General features: G+C 37.8%; 1 protein-coding gene across 32 annotated transcripts in view; it reads left to right on the forward strand.

Annotated features, from left to right (window-relative positions):
• Hsf (Heat shock factor) overlaps positions 1 to 20,491 on the forward strand; it is a 64,527-nt gene that overhangs the window by 30,722 nt on the left and 13,314 nt on the right. For 13 of the 32 annotated variants that reach the window (XM_073988933.1, XM_073988950.1, XM_073988949.1 and 10 more), the window contains 5 exons: positions 7,888 to 7,996; positions 8,091 to 8,625; positions 8,708 to 9,575; positions 16,915 to 17,243; positions 17,347 to 17,452. In XM_073988933.1, the coding sequence (XP_073845034.1) occupies positions 7,888 to 7,996; positions 8,091 to 8,625; positions 8,708 to 9,575; positions 16,915 to 17,243; positions 17,347 to 17,452 (1,947 nt within the window). Of the gene's footprint in view, positions 1 to 7,887; positions 7,997 to 8,090; positions 8,626 to 8,707; positions 9,576 to 16,914; positions 17,244 to 17,346; positions 18,045 to 20,491 lie in introns of those variants that run through there. The other 19 variants (XM_073988957.1, XM_073988959.1, XM_073988958.1 and 16 more) reach the window with 3 other exon arrangements.

Consider the following 20,491-nt stretch of genomic DNA (forward strand, 5'->3'; position numbering starts at 1 on the left):
AGCATATATTATGCACAAGAACAACTTCAAAGCGCTCTAGGATCTCAAAATTATTAGTCCCACTGTATTTTCTGGGGTTTCATAAACTACCAGACTGAAAAACTCAAAGAAATCTACAAGGGTTCGCTTTAACGAGCTATACGCAAAATCTGACCTGCAATAACGGCAATTAATCCACAAATGTGTTCCTATTTTGCCTAAAACATATCATGAACAACCAGAGGCATTTGCTAAAGCAAGAAAATGTGCAATTTGTATTGCTTATTCCATAAATTTTACGGTAATATCCATATTTCATTGGGTGTATGTACCCAGCAAAATGTTCGATGCCAAAGATGACATTCAATCATGGGTGCAAGTGATCTAGCATGTCATCTTTTTAGCATCTTCATCGATGAATTTTATATGAGCGTGGACCCCAAAAGATGACGTTCTTTTCTGGATCCTAAGCATGTCATTTTAACCAATGCGTTGACATGTCATTTCCACCAATGCTTTGGCATGTCATTTCCACCAATGATTTGACATGTCATTTTCACCAATGCTTTGACACGTCATTTTCACCCATGCTTTGACATGTCATTTTAACCAATGCTTTGGCATGTCATTTTCACCAACCCCTTGGCATGAAATTTTCATGTATTGTTTGGAAAATGGAAATGCTGTATTGAAATATGGTTTTCATGAAAAACAAAACTCTTTATTAATTAAAACGAATTCATGAAATAACTACAATTAATTTATCAGTTTAGCTTTTCAAAAGTTTACATCCAAAATTGCAGTGAAATCACCACCGCTGCAACGCAAAAGATTACTTCCTCCGTTCTCCGCAACTGATATTCTTTCATCTTACAAAAGGTTTTTTCAATTATCTTCCCATCACCAGTTCAGATTTCGACATGGACTCCAAAAGCACTCCTTTAAGTATTTTTATTTCGTAAATTACTTTTATTTTATAATTTTGTTATTTTATAATAACATTTTGGTAATTTATACTCTTTTGTTTAGTGACGGAAATATGTAGAGATCTACAACCCGGCTTGCTTTAGGGATCTCTAAGAACAAAATGTAACGAACGGGGAGGAGAGACTTTTTATGGAAAATTCCATTTATGCTTAATTAATTTATTTTTAATTGTTTCTTTCCAAAAGTAGTTTCTTCTTTATTTTCAGATTCTTGTTCCTTTTCGTTTCGGACTTTTTTTCAAATTCCAAGAAGCGAGATTTGATTGATTTCATTCTATGTCAGATTTAGAACAGACAAGGGAACTTTTAAAATAGCAATGTGTGCAGTCCGATTCTATTTTTAGCTCGATGGTTGGGACTTCATATAATACCAATTGTTTAGAAGTTTTAGTTGTTTGATATGCAGGAAATGTAAGACAACATCATGACGACAGTTCTAACAACTTTGGTCTGTTCCAGAAACTGCAAGAATCTACTTATTTTTACTACGATAATAATTTTTCCTTTATGTCATCGGAAAAAATAGTAAAAATTAGTAGATTTTTGCAGTACTGGAACATACCAAAATGAAAATAAACAGGTGTGTAAATAAAAACACAAACATCATCTCTATTGGATCGATGCATGGTTTAATAATAAAGGTTAGCCAAAGCTCCCTGTCAATTTAAATTTTTTTCTTTCGACTGTTCTTAAAACTTCAAAACAATATACACAATCTTTGTATGTGTGTGTGTGATGTTTGAATAATATGCCAACAATTTTAAAAACAATCGAATTCAATGATTTCCAAAATTGTTTTCAGAACATTTGTATGGAAGAAATCCTTCAGCTTATTATTGAAACAAACATTTTATCATATCCACAACTCGATTATGTGGAGAAACCTTGGCCCTTCATTCATTTTTCGCGTTTTTTATAAAATGATCAAAATTGGAATTTTGTAAACAAACCCTCTTGTTGCCTTTTTGTTTACTAATTTTGAAGTTTTATGAATTCAGGAAAAACAAGGGTTCTATAGATTTTTTTCATTTAAATCTACCTCTTTACTTATACCATGGATCGATGGAATGGGTACAAATGCTGATGAAAAGATCGGATCTTTCACGACTTCCTTTGCATTGTTCAAATCCTAATGAAAAGATCGGATCTTCCACGACTTCCTTTGAACCAATGCAAAAGATGACATGAAATCACGTCATCGCAAAGAACCCCTTCCGTCAAATTTTGCTGGGTACACTTTTTCCCTATTAATTTTTTAGTTTTTACAAAATTTACCGTTATTCGTATTATGGAATATATTTTTGTTGTATCTAATATTGTTTATTAAGGATATGAAATAGAACTATGTACTTTGATTTTCATAAAAATGCTTCCTTACCCTTAAAACCCGAGATTTATAGGGTGTATGTAGACTTTTTTGGTTGACTGTACTTCCAAAGGCTAACTTTAATATTCTAACCACATTTTGGTGTGGTGAGTTTCTTTTTACCACAATTTTACTGTCTCCCATTCTCTATTTTTTATTACCTCAATACACACAAAACTTAAGTTTTGATCAAAGACCATACCATTTACCATCTGGCATAGCAACAAACGATTTTTTGCCACGTTCTCTGAAAATAAAAAAACAAAAAAATTTTCGAACATTTTTGTATCTGTAAAAATTTCTTTGTATTCAGAAAAGTAGATTTTTTTTCATTTGAAAAAGAGACTAATCAATTCTTTTTTTCCGAAAAGGGAAAGAAAGTTTTCGATAGAAACAAACAGATTTTAGAAGTAGAAGAAGAAGTAAACAAAACTGTAGTGCGATTCTGTAACTCCTTAACGACAGAGTTAACGACGAAAGTCGGTAGTTAACGATAATTTTCGGTAAGTGCTATTCTGTATACCAATTTTAACGATTTTTGTCGGTAAATTTTGTCGTTAATTACCGAAAATTATTGTTAAGTTAACAACCAAAAAAAAGTAGTTGTTAAGTCTTAACGACAGTACATTATTGCAATATTTTGCTGAATTCTTTTAACAACGGCGTTTTATATGAACATATGCTATGTCAATAAAGACGGTACACAAGGTAAATTCCGCCTTATTGAGAAAAATCTTCTTAAGGCATTTACATAAGGGTTAACTATGTAGGATAACAGGGGGAAGCTTCGTCACTGTTGTGCTTTCGCCGGCGCCGATTTTATTGAAGATGCATAAAGATCACCAAAGAGGAAGTGGTAGATCTTCGATTAACTCATAACTTTCCCTTGGAGGATCTACATGTAGCATCAATTAAATCGGCTCTGACGAAAGCGCAACAGTGGCGAAGCTGCCACATGCTACCCTTTCCTTATTATTAAAGAGGAACACCGTTAGCTAAATCTTCAAAAGAACTCAAGGCCTATACCAATGCCCTTAACACTATTTTTCTACGAGGCCAAAACGTGTATGGTGTTCCTACAACCTACTTTGTTCTGTGGTAATATTATAGATTTAAACTCAGCATCACTAATAATCAGAATGCTAAAAATGTCGTGTATGTTCGGATTTCCGAACTTTTTATACACTACGCTATGAGAAATTCCATTTGATGTGGGCGTGTATTGAATATGTGAATATATAAACTCAAATGACGGTAACGTGGATCCACGTACATCATTGTAGGGGTTTAAGTCATCTCAAATTTCGACGATATATATTTATATGGCAAAAATAACTCTTCGTTTTATTGCGGTGTTAAAAATTTATTTATCTGTACATTCATAAAAATACAATTAACTTCAAAGTGACCTTTTGACCAATGATTTTGTTTACATTGTCCTGCCCACTTCAAACTTATATTGCCTTGCCGAGCTAATACGTGGATGCGAATGACACGTTTATTCATATCCTGGAATAAAACCACGAAAATCTATGTGATTTATTTACCTCCTAGCAGTACATACATACCTAGACACTTGACGCTTTAGAAGTTGAAAGTGGACTTGTGTTACGCATTGTTGGAATACTTGCAGATACTTATGTTAGACGCTTTTCTTCAAAAAGCGAACCTTTCTTCCTCCCTTACGCGTTTTTTGCCTGTATTTGCGGAGAAACAATATTTTTAATTCAAAAATACATTAATAAATATCAAAATATAATATTTGACAATTTGTCTTTCCATCGATATTCGTCGGTATGTGCTAACGATTTCAAAAATCGTTAACATAAAGTTACAGAATAGCACATTCGTTAACTCAACCGAATATTTTTGTTAACTACCGATGTCGGTTCGGTATTAAAAAAAGTTACAGAATCGCACTACTGAACAGTCATTCAACTGAAATTAATAGAAAAAAAACAGAATTTGACCTCAGGTAATTTGTGGTGTTGTTAAACAAGTAAAGATGTTCATTTTCAGAAAGGCTCTATAGAAGCACCCTTTCTTTTAGAAAGGGTCTTTATAAGCTTTCCTTTCAGCCTTTCTTTCAAAAAAGCTCTATAGTAGCAGCCTTTCTTTCAGAAAAGATCTTCAAAAACACACTTTCCTTCAGAAAGAGCCTATAGGGCCACCCTTTCTTTCACAAAGGGTCTATAGAAGTAGCGTTTCTGTCAAAAAGTTCACTAGGAGCAACCTTTCTTTCAGAAAGGGTCTATAGGAGCACCCTTTCTTAATGGGTCAATAGGAGCACCATTTTTTTCAAAAAGGGCCAATAAGAGCATCCTTTCTTTCAGAAAGGGTCGCTAGGAGCTCCCATTCTTTCAGAAAGGGTCGCTGGGAGCTCCCATTCTTTCAGAAAGGGTCGCTGGGAGCTCCCATTCTTTAAGAAAGCGTCTATAGGAGCACCCTTCTTTCGGAAAGGGTCTATAGCAGCACCCTTTCTTTCGGAAAGGGTCTATAGGAGCACCCTTTCTGAAAGAAAGTTTCTATAGGTGCACCCTTTCTGAAGGAAAGGTTCCATAGGAGCACCCTTTCTGAAGGAAAGGTTCTATAGGAGCACCCTTTCTGAAAGAAAGGTTCTATAGGAGCACCCTTTCTGAAAGAAAGATTCTATAGGAGCACCCTTTCTCTCAGAAAGGGTATATAGAAGCACCCTTTCTTTCAGAACGGGTCGCTGGGAGCTCCCATTCTTTCAGAAAGGGTCTCTGGGAGCTCCCATTCTTTCAGAAAGGGTCTCTGGGAGCTCCCATTCTTTCAGAAAGGTTCTCTGGGAGCTCCCATTCTTTCAGAAAGGGTCTCTGGGAGCTCCCATTCTTTAAGAAAGCGTCTATAGGAGCACCCTTCTTTCGGAAAGGGTCTATAGCAGCACCCTTTCTTTCGGAAAGGGTCTATAGGAGCACCCTTTCTTTCGGAAAGGGTCTATAGGAGCACCCTTTCTGAAAGAAAGTTTCTATAGGTGCACCCTTTCTGAAGGAAAGGTTCCATAGGAGCACCCTTTCTGAAGGAAAGGTTCTATAGGAGCACCCTTTCTGAAAGAAAGGTTCTATAGGAGCACCCTTTCTGAAAGAAAGGTTCTATAGGAGCACCCTTTCTGAAAGAAAGATTCTATAGGAGCACCCTTTCTCTCAGAAAGGTTCTATAGGAGCACCCTTTCTGAAAGAAAGATTCTATAGGAGCACCCTTTCTCTCAGAAAGGGTATATAGAAGCACCCTTTCTTTCAGAAAGGGTCTATGGGAGCTCCATTTCTTTTAGAAAGCGTCTATAGGAGCACCCTTTCTTTCGGAAAGTGTGTATAGAAGCACTCTTTCTTTCGGAAAGTGTCTATAGAAGCACCCTTTCATTCAGAAAGGCTTTATAGGAGCACCATTTCTTTCAGAAGGGGTCTATAGGAGCCCCCTTTCTTTCAGAAATGGTCTATAGGAGCACCATTTCTTTCAGAAAAGATCTATAGGAGCACCATTTCTTTCAGAAAAGATCTATAGGAGCACCCTTTTTCTCAAAAAGGTTATATAGCAGCACCCTTTTTCTCAGAAAGGTTCTATAGGAGCACCCTTTCTCTCAGAAAGGTTCTATAGGAGCACCCTTTCTCTCAGAAAGGTTCTATAGGAGCACCCTTTCTCAGAAAGGTTCTATAGGAGACCCTTTCTCTCAGAAAGATTCTATAGGAGCACCCTTTCTCTCAGAAAGGGTATATAGAAGCACCCTTTCTCTCAGAAAGGTTCTATCGGAGCACCCTTTCTCTCAGAAAGGGTCTATGGGAGCTCCCTTTTTTAGAAAGCGTCTATAGGAGCACCCTTTCTTTCAGAAAGGGTCTCTGGGAGCTCCCATTCTTTAAGAAAGCGTCTATAGGAGCCCCCTTTCTTTCAGAAAGGATCTATAGGAGCCCTCTTTCTTTCAGAAAGGGTCTATAGGAGCCCCCTTTCTTTCAGAAAGGGTCTATAGGAGCACCCTTTCTTTCAGAAAGGGTCTATAGGAGCCCCCTTTCTTTCAGAAAGGATCTATAGGAGCACTCTTTCTCTCAGAAAGGGTATGTACAAGCACCCTTTCTTTCAGAAAGTGTCTATGGGAGCTCCATTTCTTTTAGAAAGCGCCTATAGGAGCACCCTTTCTTTCGGAAAGTGTCTATAGAAGCACTCTTTCTTTCGGAAAGTGTCTATAGAAGCACCCTTTCATTCAGAAAAGCTCTATAGGAGCACCATTTCTTTCAGAAGGGGTCTATAGGAGCCCCCTTTCTTTCAGAAATGGTCTATAGAAGCACCATTTCTTTCAGAAAGAATCTATAGGAGCACCCTTTCTCTCAGAAAAGGTCTATAGGAGCTCGCTTTCTTTCAAAAAGTTTATGGGTGCAACCTTTCTTTCAGAAAGGGTGTATAGAAGCAGCATTTCTTTTAGAAAGGTCTATAGAACCATCCTTTCTTTCAAAAAGGATCTATAGCAGCACCCTTTCTTTCAGAAAGGATCTATAGAGCACCCTTTCTCTCAGAAAGGGTATATAGAAGCACCCTTTCTTTCAGAAAGGGTCTATGGAAACTACCTTTTTTTAGAAAGCGTCTATAGGAGCACCCTTTCTTTTGGAAACAGTCTATAGGAGCACCCTTTCTTTCATAAGGGGCCTATAAGAGCAACCTTTCTTTCAGAAAGGGTCTCTGGGAGCTCCCATTCTTTAAGAAAGCGTCTATAGAAGCACCCTTTCTTTCAGAATGGGACTATAGGAGCACCCTTTCTCTCAGAAACGGTCTATAGGAGCACCCTCTCTTTCAGAAAGGGTCTGTAGGAACACCCTTTCTTTCAGAAAGGATATATAGGAGCACCCTTTCTCTCAGAAAAGGTCTATAGGAGCTCGCTTTCTTTCAGAAAGTATGGGAGCAACCTTTCTTTCCGAAAGGATCTATAGGAGCACTCTTTCTCTCAGAAACGGTCTATAGGAGCACCCTCTCTTTCAGAAAGGGTCTGTAGGAACACCCTTTCTTTCAGAAAGGATATATAGGAGCACCCTTTCTCTCAGAAAAGGTCTATAGGAGCTCGCTTTCTTTCAGAAAGTATGGGAGCAACCTTTCTTTCAGAAAGGGTCTATAGAAGCACCCTCTCTTTCGAAAGATTGAAGATGTCTTCTATAAATAGACGACCTCTACCAGAAATATTTTCCTCTTGGAGAGGCATGTGTTTTAAACATAGGCAACCTTGTCTTTTAAAAATATGCAACCATTTGGAGTTGCCTCTAAAGGTAATAGACCACTTATAGAGGTCTTCTACAGTTAGAAGTCCTCTGGAAGAGGTTGTCTGTGGATGGACGATCTCTTGAAGATGTCTTCTATAGTCAGACGACCTCTCGAAAGAGCCGTCTTTAGTCTGAGATCCTCTTCAAGAGGACTACTATAGATAGGCGACCTCTTGAAGAGGTCGTAAAGTATACTACGTTTCTTCATATAAATTTGGATTGGATATAATATCAATAGTTTTATTTTTAAATTCATTGGTTCCAATTATTTATTTCCTCATGTATTTGTTATTTTCAGGATGGACGAAGTTTCATTATACAAAATCAGGCACAATTTGCTCGAGAATTGTTGCCGCTCAACTACAAACACAACAATATGGCTTCATTTATTAGACAGTTGAATATGTGTAAGTAAACAACAATCGGCCTAATCATCACCTCTTCCATTCTCGTAATTTGTAATTATCATTTATTTTTCGTCCACCTTTCCTCTTCGTATAGATGGTTTCCACAAAATCACCTCCATTGATAATGGTGGCCTCAAATTCGATCGTGATGAAATGGAATTTACCCATCCCTGCTTTAAGCGCAATTGTCCATATCTATTGGAGCATATTAAACGTAAAATTGCCTCTACCAAATCGGTAGATGATAAATCTGCAATGAAACCAGAAGCCGTTACCAAAGTTTTGCAAGATGTTAAAGCAATGAGGGGTCGTCAAGATTCTCTTGATTCCCGATTTTCGGTTATGAAACAAGAGAACGAGGCATTGTGGCGTGAAATAGCCTCACTGCGTCAAAAGCATGCTAAACAACAACAAATTGTTAATAAATTAATACAATTTTTGATAACAATTGTACAGCCACAACGCAACATGACCGGAGTTAAACGTCACATGCAATTGATGATCAACGATACACCCGATAAAATGAAATTGCGCAAAGCCAGTGAATCGGAATCGGATTGTGGTCCAGTTATTCATGAATTGAGTGAAGAGCTATTGGATGAGGTATCGGAAGTGGAACCAGATCTAATGTAAGTTTCAAAAAAAAAAAAAGAAGCCACAAGATTTGTTGTATCTAATATGATTCCTTCTTTTGTTGTGTGTTTTGTTTAGGACGGCCAATAGCCCATTTCGTCAGAATTCCACAACCCCCACCACAACAGAGCCAGATGCAGCTGCCTCACCACAAAACATTGAACGTCCCCATTCAAGCGTTAGCTTGATGTCACAAAACTATGATTACTCTAACCAAAGTGCTGAGGATGCTAGCTTGGGCTATATAAGCCCCAGCCTAAATTCTTCATCTACACAACAGGAGCTGGTGCAAGCGGATGGTTCGAATATATTTTATCACATAACCGAGGTACCAGATGCCCATCCCCAAGAACCTCCAGCACCACCAATTAACTATAATGATGACAATGTTTTGACCACACCCTTGGTACGTCAGGAAATGGCCCGCACCCAAATGCTAAAACAAAAAAATCGCCAAAGACGCAAAGAGCTCACAGCTGGTGGCGGATCTGATTCAATGAATTCCTCATCACCCAAAAGTACAGGCAGTAACAACAGTGATGGGACAAAATGCAAGCAACAACGTTTAATCACACAACAACAACAACAGAGACAACCACATTTAATACCGGCCCAAGAATTGCCCCAACCCATACGCATCAAATCCGAAGAGGAACCAATGGATCCCATGATGTTTTTAAATGTTTATCCCGATAATAGTGGTGGTGCCATGACACCCGATCCAAATTTAATTTCACCCAATCTCAGTGAAGATTCACGACAATCGGTTTCAACAAATGGTGCTGGCAGCGGCAACTATATGCTAAAAAGTCCGTCAATAGCTCAACAGGGATCAAATTCTACACGCGTTTCACCGACTGAAAATAATTTACTAACTGGCAGCAACAATGATTTATACAATCCATCAAATTTTATTACCGACGATATGCCAGCTGAAATATTTGAGGTAAGGAACTATAATTGTTTTGTGACTTTTTCTATTCGCTGCAAAACCTTTTGGAAAATATTTCTATATTTAAAGGAACTCAAGAAGGGTTTGTTGTGTTCTCTTCTATCTTTAAAATTCATCGGGGAAACTACTTTTTTCTATAGGCGATCTGTGACAGAAGACTAGGCCTAGAAGAAGTCCTCTTCAGGATAGATGATATTTTCTATACATGGGCAACTTCTTGAAGAGGTCTTCTACATATAGCCGTTTACTTCTAAACATAGATGACCTCATGAGGGTCTGCTATCCATAGACGATCTATTGAGGAGGTCTTCTATACATAAACGACCTCTTGAGAAGGTCTTCTATACATAGACGATCTATTAAGGAGGTGTCCTATACATAGACGACCTCTTGAGGAAGACTTTTATTCATAGACGGCCTCCTAACGAGGTCTTCTATAAATGGAAGACTTCTTGAAGAAGTCTTCTACTCATAGACGAGGTCTTTTTACATAGACGACCTCTTCAAGAGGTCTTCTATACATAGATGACCTTTCCAACAGATCTTCTATACATAGACGACCTCTTCAAAAGGTCTTCTATACATAGACGACCTCTTCAAGTGGTCTTCTATACATAGACCACTTCTTCAAGAGGTCTTCTATAAATGGACAACCTCTTCAAGAGGTCTTCTATACATGGACGACCTGTTCAAGAGGTCTTTTATACATAGACGACCTCTTCAAAAGGTCTTCTATACATAGACGACCTCTTCAAGTGGTCTTCTATACATAGACGACCTCTTCAAGAGGTCTTCTATACATAGACGACTTCTTTAATAGGTCTTCTATACATAGACTACCTCTTCATGAGGTATTCTATACATAGACGACCTCTTCAAGTGGTCTTCTATACATATACGACCTCTTCAAGAGGTCTTCTATACATAGACGACCTCTTTAATAGGTCTTCTATACATAGACGACCTCTTCATGAGGTATTCTATACATAGACGACCTCTTTAATAGGTCTTCTATACATAGACGACCTCTTCATGAGGTATTCTATACATAGACGACCTCTTCAAGAGGTCTTCTATACATAGACGACATCTTCAAGGGGGTTTCTATACATAGACGACCTCTTCAAGAGGTCTTCTATACATAGACGACCTTTTCAACAGATCTTCTATACATAGACGATCTCTTCAAAAGGTCTTCTATACATATACGACCTCCTCAAGAGGTCTTCTATACATAGACCACTTCTTCAAATGGTCTTCCTATACATATACGACCTGTTCAAGAGGTCTTCTATACATAGACTACCTCTTCAGGAGGTCTTCTATGCATAGACGATAGAAGAGGTCTTCTATGCATAGGCGATAGTAGAGGTCTTCTATACATAGACGACCTCTTCAAGTGGTCTTCTATACATAGACGACCTCTTCAGTGGTCTTCTATACATAGACGCCCTCCAAGAGGTCTTCTGTACATAGACGACCTCTTTAAGAGGTCCTCTATACATAGACGACCTCTTCAAGAGATCTTCTATGCATAGACGACCTCTTCAAGAGGTCTTCTATACATGGACGACCTCTTCAAGAGGTCTTCTATACATGGACGACCTCTTCAAGAGGTCTTCTATACATAGATGACCTCTTCAAGAGGTCTTCTATACATGGACGACCTCTTCAAGAGGTCTTCTATACATAGATGACCTCTTCAAGAGGTCTTCTATACATAGACGACCTGTTCAAGAGGTCTTTTATACATAGACGACCTCTTCAAAAGGTCTTCTATACATAGACGACCTCTTCAAGAGGTCTTCTATACATAGACGACCTCTTTTTTTTTTTTTTTTTTTTTTTTTTTTTTTTTTTTGGACGGGGAAAAAATCATCGAAAGACTCTGGCTACCTGACTTCGCCAGGTGACTTCGCGATTTCAGCGTTCCACCAATATACTGGGGCTTTGCCTACTCCTCGTTTTCTCTTTTTCATAGATGCGTTGCATGCCTGTGTTGTCTGTTGTATTAGCTTTTTAGCCATGTTTTCCGGAGTTCCCTGCAGTTCTGTGCCTTCCATACATAGGGCGAATATTTCTTTATCTAGTGAGTCTCTCTTCCAGCCAGTTACTTCTGGTGTTCGAACCGTTGATGTTACTGTTGCAACCTCGTTATACTTAATGATTATGGCGCTATGATCACTATAAGTGAACATGTCACTGATTTGCCAGTTAAACCGGTCATAGATGTTTGTACTGGCAAAGGCGATATCGATTATAGAACTTCCACCATTTCGATTGAATGTTGGATTGCTGCCCGTGTTTAAAAGTTCCACGTCTAGTTGTGCCAATGATTCTAATAATATTCGACCCCTTTCGTTTGTTCTTGGGCAGCCCCATTCTGTCGCCCAAGCATTGAAGTCGCCCGCTATCAAAATTGGACTTCTGGATGAAGCATCATTTACCAGTTTGGTAATAATGTGTTTGTACTCCTCAATATCATATCTTGGCGGTAGGTAACAGCTGTATACTGTTAAACCAGCGACAGTAGCTCGAACAAACCCGAGTTCAGAATTCAAGACATTCTGCATTGGTTTGTTTATGGACCACACCGTGGATGTGCCAGATGTATCACAATACCAGTTTGATGAACTAATGTTCTGGTAGGGCTCGCTGATAATTGCTAGATCCACCTCTAGTTCTCGAACTGTCTGTTTTAACAGATCTTGAGCAGCCTCGCAATGATTTAGATTTAATTGTATCACTTTCATATTGATCCTCTAAGTTGGCGTAGAGCTTCCTTATATCTCGGACACACAGTCGACCCAGTGACGTGGCTACGATTTACCAATGGATCCTTGCACAGCATACACATGGGAGGATTTTTACAAGCAGCAACCCTGTGACCCGCTTCTCCACAACAAATGCAACGACCTGAATTGTCATTCGGGTTTTTACATCTAGCTGCCGTATGTCCAAAGTCTAGACATTTATAGCACCTTGTCGGTATTAACTTTTCACGAACTCGACAGTCCGCCCATCCAACCCGTACTATTCTTTTCTGCAAAAGAATATTAGCAAACGGCGAACTTAGGAAAACAGTAGCCGTTTGTGTACCTCTGTAGGCTTTTCTTAAAGATTTTATTGCACTTGGTTGCAATTCTTTAAACTCGTCCGAAATATCGATAATAGCTTGGATTATATCCTCTTTAGTAGACACGCCATCTATATCTTTAATTTCCAGTTGTACTTCCTGGGTTAAAGCACGTACTTCGGCGGCTGGCCCTAGCACGTTTTCAATTTCCTTCCTAAATTCACTTGTGTTCTCGTGTGCCGGTTTATTTAGCTCCAACAATAATTCACCCTTTTCTGTCTTCCTAATTGTTTTTACATTTTTACCTAGGACAGCCAGCTTTGCTTCACCTTTCACTTTTCTCAGAATATCTGTATATGAGGAGTCACCACATGTTTTGATTATTAAAGCATCTGGTTTATTGGGTTTCCTTCTCCTTTTAGACCTTGGTGGAACCTTCGTCCAAACCTTCGTCTTGTGTTCGTTATCGGATCTCCCCGCAGATTCATTTGCCACCTCTTCCGCCGTTTTTACAGTTTGTTGCTGTGTAGTATTGGACACGGTTTCTTTCTTCTTCTTTGTCCTATTTTCTTTAGGGCTTTGAGTTTTGGGACCTCTTTTCAACGCAGGCGTTTTTGGGGTTCCTTGTTGTTGAGGTTTTAGCCATACTTCTGTTTGAGTCTCCTTATTCTCTAGCAGACCCATTTGACGTATCCCGGCTTCTTTATTAAAGTCGTCAGCCACTTTTAAGTACATTGCCTGTATCTCACGCATCATTGATTGTATATCTTTGTGGATATTGTTTTTAGACTTAACAAATTCATCCAACTGTGATATCTTTTTCCCCAGCCTCCTTAGATTTTCACTTCCAGGATTTTTATTTCTGAGTTCTTCCTCACTTAGATTGTTACCAGATATCGCCTTTACAATCACCGAACTTCTTCCATGTGGCGAATCTGCACTTCCCATATTTTCTACTCGTAGGCCCGAGCATCTTCCCAGTGGGGTTTCTTCAACTCCTATATTTGTTCTCTTGTTTTCTGTGTTTTCTTCATTCATTTTTAGGTTTCGTGGTCCCAACTCAAAGCCGCTATCTCCGCTCGCAAAATGTGCAGTCACGTTAAGATCCCATGGGTCCCTATTTCTAGGTCCATGCGAGGGTTGACGAGAGATCCTTATGAGATCTCCCGTTCAGAGCCAGATCCGTGTTAATCGGGAATGTGCATCCGAACCTACACTGCCAACTTAATGGGACGAGCATTGAACGTACTTTGAGATTTGCCAAGTTTTAACGGGACGGAGGCAGCTGTGGCATTAGCCTGAAAGCCATTTCTGTAAGGTTCCACCCCGACATACTCAGGTTCCAGAATACCACAGCCGTCAGCCCAGGGTTCATCAATTCCAAATCGTAGTCCAGTAATGCCATAATCAAGATCGTGCTGGCTTGATCTTGATGCCTTTCGGCAGGATTTCACTTTCTTCCACGTATAGGGTTCGACTGGGGATAACCACGGAGTCGTCACCTCCTTTCCTAACCTCTCTTGAGGCGTTCCCTTATGGCGGAATACATAATTGTGGGCGGCATTCACTCGCCCCGACACAGGGTTTCTCAGAGCACTTGCACCATTTTAGTACGCTCTCCACACCTGCCAAAACTAGGGTCCGCGGGGTCGTTACTCCCGTTATCCTCTCCTGAGGATACCCTTGCGGTTACATAGACGACCTCTTCAAGAGGTCTTTTATACATAGACGACCTCTTTAAAAGGTCTTCTATACATAGACGACCTCTTCAAGAGGTCTTCTATACATAGACTACCTCTTCAAGAGGTCTTCTATACATAGACGACCTCTTCAAGAGGTCTTCTATACATAGACGACCCCTTCAGGAGGTCTTCTATACATAGACGACCTCTTCAAAAGGTCTTCTATACATAGACGACCTCAAGTGGTCTTCTATACATAGACGACCTCTTCAAGTGGTCTTCTATACATAGACGACCTCTTCAAGTGGTCTTCTATACATAGACGACCTCTTCAAGTGGTCTTCTATACATAGACGACCTCTTCAAGGGGTTTTTTATACATAGACGACCTCTTCAAGAGGTCTTTTATACATAGACGACCTCTTCAAGTGGCCTTCTATACATAGACGACCTCTTCAAGAGGTCTTCTATACATAGACGACCTCTTCAAGAGGTCTTCTATACGTAGACAACCTCCTCAAGAGGTCTTCTATACATAGACGACCTGTTCAAGAGATCTTTTATACATAGACGACCTCTTCAAAAGGTCTTCTATACATAGACGACCTCTTCAAGAGGTCTTCTATACATAGACGACCTGTTCAAGAGGTCTTCTATGCATAGACAACCTCTTCAGGAGGTCTTCTATACATAGACGACCTCTTCAAATACATAGACGACCTCTTCAAGAGGTCTTCTATACATAGACAACCTCCTCAAGAGGTCTTCTATACATAGACAACCTCCTCAAGAGGTCTTCTATACATAGACAACCTCCTCAAGAGGTCTTCTATACATAGGCGACCTCTTCAAAAGGTCTTCTATACATAGACGACCTCTTCAAGTGGTCTTCTATACATAGACGACCTCTTCAAAAGGTCTTCTATACATAGACGACCTCTTCAAGAGGTCTTCTATACATAGACAACCTCCTCAAGAGGTCTTCTATACATAGACGACCTGTTCAAGAGGTCTTTTATACTAGGCGTTTACACACAGACAGTATTGGCAAGACAATAGCAAAGTTACAAACCATTTTCACCAATACATTCACACTTTTCTCTATTCATACCCAGTCAGCATTTTTTGAAAATTTTAATCAAATTCGAGTCTTTTTTGATCCGACTGCACGATTAAAAAGCTAGAATATGAGCTCATTTTCTGATCATAAATGACTCCTTTGTCGGTAGGAAAACATAACCTCAGGCGACTCTTCTAAACAAATCACAAATGAGTCTTTTTCGAGTCGTATTTCAATCATTTTTTGGTGTTTTGTTGATTAATTTCGGACCCTTTTTCGAGTCTTTTTAGAGTCATGTTTATAATCATTTATGAGTCTTTAGGGAGTCATTTATGAGTCTTTTTGTTAGACGAAATAAATTAAAAAAATTTTCTTTTTATTCTTCTTTGTTTCTTTCCTTTGTTTTATAGTCTTTTCTGCTTTGTTATGTCTTTTAATTATCCTTTATGTTGCTTGGTGGTTAGTATACTGCTTCTTCATTTCACTTGGCAAAACCTGTTGTGTTGTGTTTGTCTGTACCTTTAATATTATACGTTACATTTATATCAAAATTTTGTAGAAAGTGTATATGAGAATTTTATTTTTTTATTTACAACCAAATAAAAATAAAACAAAGCAATCAGTTTTTAATCACCTAACTGTTCAAAATATGATCAGAGTATACATAATTATAATCACTTTTCAAACACCTGTATGACCCTTTTTTGATTAAGCATTTTTCAATCTTCCAGATGATCAAAATGTGACAATAAATAACAAAAAATTGTCACATTTTAAACACCTCAATGATTTATTTGTGATTGCTACACATTTGTTGTTGTATTTTAAATTGAACTCTTTTTAATCATTACAGGGAGTCACTTTCGAGTCCCTTTCTGATCACACAAGCGACTTAATCAATTTTTGATCACCAAAAGGACTCTAAAAAGACTCCTCAATGTGATTTTTGAAAAAACAGTCTTCCAAATGCTATCTGGGTATTTAAAAATTTGTAAATGTATTTGTGAAAAAGGTTTGCATTTTTGCTATTGTCTTGCCAATACTCGCATTTGTAAACGCAGGGATACATAGACGACCTGTTCAAGAGGTCTTTTATACATAGACGACCTCTTCAAGAGGTCTTCTATACATAGACGACCTCTTCAAGAGGTCTTCTATACATAGACGACCTCTTCAAGAGGTCTTCTATACATAGACGACCTCTTCAAAAGGTCTTCTATACATAGACGACCTCTTCAAGAGGTCTTCTATACATAGACGACCTCTTCCATAAATAGATGGTCTATTGTAGAGGTATTCTCTATGTAGGCGTTCTCTTAGAGAGATATTCTTCATATTGGAGTCCCTTTGGAGAGATTTTCAGTCTGTAGAGAGCCTTATTGAGAGGTATTCTATTTATGGGGACCTTATGTGGGGGTCTTCTATCTACAATGAAACTCTTAAGGAGGTTGGGACCTATACTCTAGGATACATTTATTCAATACCTCGTATTTGATGTTTTTCTGTTTATTCCAGGATAATACCATTATGTCTGCTGGCGGAGGAGATAACAGTAATTTCGGAGACAATTTCAAATTGAACCAACAAGAACAATTTGGTCGCTCTACAGTTAATAGCGGAAAATTCTCTTCATATTTGGCTGGTGCTAATGGAAATACAAACAACAATAACGGTATTGGAACCGTAGCGGCAGGACCATCAACATTATTTGCCTCGAACAATGATGCAAATAATTCAGATACGAAACCATCAACATCTAAATCATCGAATGGCAACAACATGACCTTGACAAAGTACAACAGCAAGCTGCCATCAAACGAGGATATTATGCGGTTGAGTACAGCGTTAGTAACTGAGAAATGGAAAACAAATTCTTAGTTGCACTCATTGAATATTGATTATACTAAACATTATTGTTCTTCCTTCCCCCTCTTTCTCTTCGTATAGCTCTGAGGTTAGTGGCCATTTGGAAATAATGCAAGATGAATTGGAATCCCTAAAAGATCTGTTGCGTAGCGATGTCTACTCCTTGGATCACAATACTTTGTTGGGCGTAAGTTCTTTGCCTATTATTTGTGGTCAAGATGAAGCAAATCTAACTGCTGGCAGTAAACAAAACTTGAATATTGAGAAAATAGTTAACACTAATAACGCATATCCTAATAATGGAGAAGACTGTAATAGTGTGACTGTTGGTGAAGAGGAAGATCTTGATCAAACTCGTTACAAAATACTACAGTTTCTTAATGAATCCATATTTAATGATATCGACTAAAAAAGAAAAGAAAGCGAGGAAACAAAACATAACGTCATTTTCAGAATCCCTCAAATCTAATCGCAAGAATTTCATGTGGAACTATTGAGAAAATAATGTTGTTATTTTATAATGCGTTTGTAGTTTGTAAATGCTTCTTTTTTCTTTTCAACAAACATTTTTTTCTTCTTTCCCAATTAAGGAGAAGAGCAGTTTCTCCTTTTGTTAAAATTACCAATTGACACAAAAACAAAACAAAACATATTTACTTGTTGTGTAGCTTAACAATTATATTTAAATGTTATTTGAATACACAAACATGTACATAATGATTTATATAATGATAATGAATAACAACAACAACAACTATTAATAACTTTGAAGAGAGGAAGTAATTTAAATTTCATTTACAGCTGCAGATAGGTTTATGTTTTGAATATGGCTGTTTCTTTAAAACTGTTTTATGGTTTTTCATCAAACAAAAATATAACAGGGATTTTCGGGAAAGGGACCATCGTACTCTTAGTAGAGGTATATTAAAGAATAACAGCCTGAAGTGAAAAATGAAATCGAAATTTGGAAAAGTGGGTTCTTTTTCAAACGGTCTCAAATCAAATTAGAAAAATATGAATTCTAATTTTAACGGAGCGCAAAATCAACATTTATTGTATTCGAAATACCTTAATTAAAAGTTTTTAAGTATATTTTCAGCCAGAGAAATACAGTGATAAAAAAGTGAGAGAGGGAGAGCGAAAGATGCCATTAAGTCCTTACATAACAGGATGACAAGAATAAACACCTATATCTTCGTAAAACGTTGTTAGAAACATTTCCACTCGTAATAGTACTTATATATGACAAAAGACTTCGTAATTCGACGCTCAGAAACATTTCCAATTCGACATAACCTAACTTAGTAACTAAAATTTAAAATTCAAAAACTATATATATTTGTGTTCTACAGTTTTTTTCTTTAATTGTCTGTCGATTCTATAGATCTTAAAGCTTTTTTTTTTTACAATTTTACTTTATATGTATGTACATCTCCGTCTATTGTTTCTTTCGTCACTTTATGTACGTTTTTGATTTGTCTTCTAAATTGAATGTAGATTTATACAAATTTGAAATATAATTTTAGTTACTATGCTTATTTAGGTTGTTTAATATTATATTTCGTTTTTAATCAAGATGTACTATTCTATTTGACATAACCTCAAAACATGTACTTACACGTAGGTAGCCTTAGTAGCAGTAGAATGGGGAAGGTAGTAGATCTTCATTGCAAACAAATTGTTGTCGGTTTTAGATTATAAGGGAGATTGTTGAGGGGTTGTTCCATTATTTAGAATAGAGAAATAGAGAGAGAGAACACTTTTGAAGAGTGGTAGATGAGCTTTTTAATTTATAAAAGCTTACAAGAGTTTGTTACGATCCTACCACATTGTCGCTATGGTGATGTTTATCTAGCTGTGTGTCGTTCCAACCATATCGCCAGTATAGTATGCCCAGCAAGGCTTTCCGTTCGCAGAATACCTCTTACTGGGGATTTCTATATCGTCACCATAAATGCCCGAAGACGTAACCCACAAAACCAAAACTTTACAGGAGAAGCAAAATACGGTATAAAATTAAAAATTGTTTTATGGAATATTAATCTTATGAAGGCGAGTATATGGGATATTATCGAATATATACCAAGGGGAATTAGTAGTGAAACCAAAACCGCTGAAGTGCTTAGTTTTGAGATCCTCCATTACAACAAAATCTCCAATGTTACACAATTTTCCGAAATGCCATTTCTTGAATAGCATTGTTGTTTTTGAACGTAGAAGCATGAAATTTTGCCAGAGCATGTGTTTTAGCTTTATGTATCAGATTACGTCAAAAAACGAATTTCGATTTTCATGTCGGTTACGTCTTCGGGCATTTATGGTGACGATATATAGAAGTCCATTTGGAGGAGTCTACTGTCAACAAAGGACCTTTAGAATAGATTTTCTATCTATAAATGAATTTTTGAAGGTGACTTCTTCGTATAGAATGTCTTTCAAATGCCTCTCTCCGTATAGCATACTGTTTTTGAAGATGTATTCTATATACAAAGGGACTTTTTAACAGGTCTTCTTTTCTTATAGAAGACCTTTTGTAAAGGGTTTCTGTTCTAAGAAGACCTTTATACCGATTATATATCCTTTAATGGGTTATTCTATCTTTAGAGGTCTGTTGAAGACGTCTTCTGATAGATGGAAAACCTCTTGAAGTAGTCTTCTATAGATAAGAGTCCTCCTAAAGAGGTCTTCTGGAGATAGAAGTCTGCTTGAAGAAGTCTTCTACCGATATACGAGCCCTGGATGATGTCTTATATAGATAAACGACCCCTGGTGGATGTCTTCCATAGATGGACGACATCTTGAAGAGGTTTTACATATATAGGCGGCCTCTGGAAGAGGTCTTCTATAGACAGGCGACCTCTTAAAGAAGTCTTCTATAGATAGACGACTTCTTAATGAGGTCTCCTATAGATAGACGACCTCCTGAAAAGGTATTCTACAGATAGACGGTCACTTGAAAAGGTCTTCTTTAGATAGAAGACTTCTTAAAGAGGTCTTCTTCTTCTTCTTAATGAGGTCTCCTATAGATAGACGACCTCCTGAAAAGGTATTCTACAGATAGACGGTCACTTGAAAAGGTCTTCTTTAGATAGAAAACTTCTTAAAGAGGTCTTCTTCTTCTTAATGAGGTCTCCTATAGATAGACGACCTCCTGAAAAGGTATTCTACAGATAGACGGTCACTTGAAAAGGTCTTCTTTAAAGAGGTCTTCTTCTTCTTAATGAGG

This window comes from Musca autumnalis, unplaced genomic scaffold (genome assembly GCF_047663935.1).
Source record: "Musca autumnalis isolate F117 unplaced genomic scaffold, ASM4766393v1 scaffold_5, whole genome shotgun sequence".
NCBI lineage: Eukaryota > Metazoa > Arthropoda > Insecta > Diptera > Muscidae > Musca > Musca autumnalis.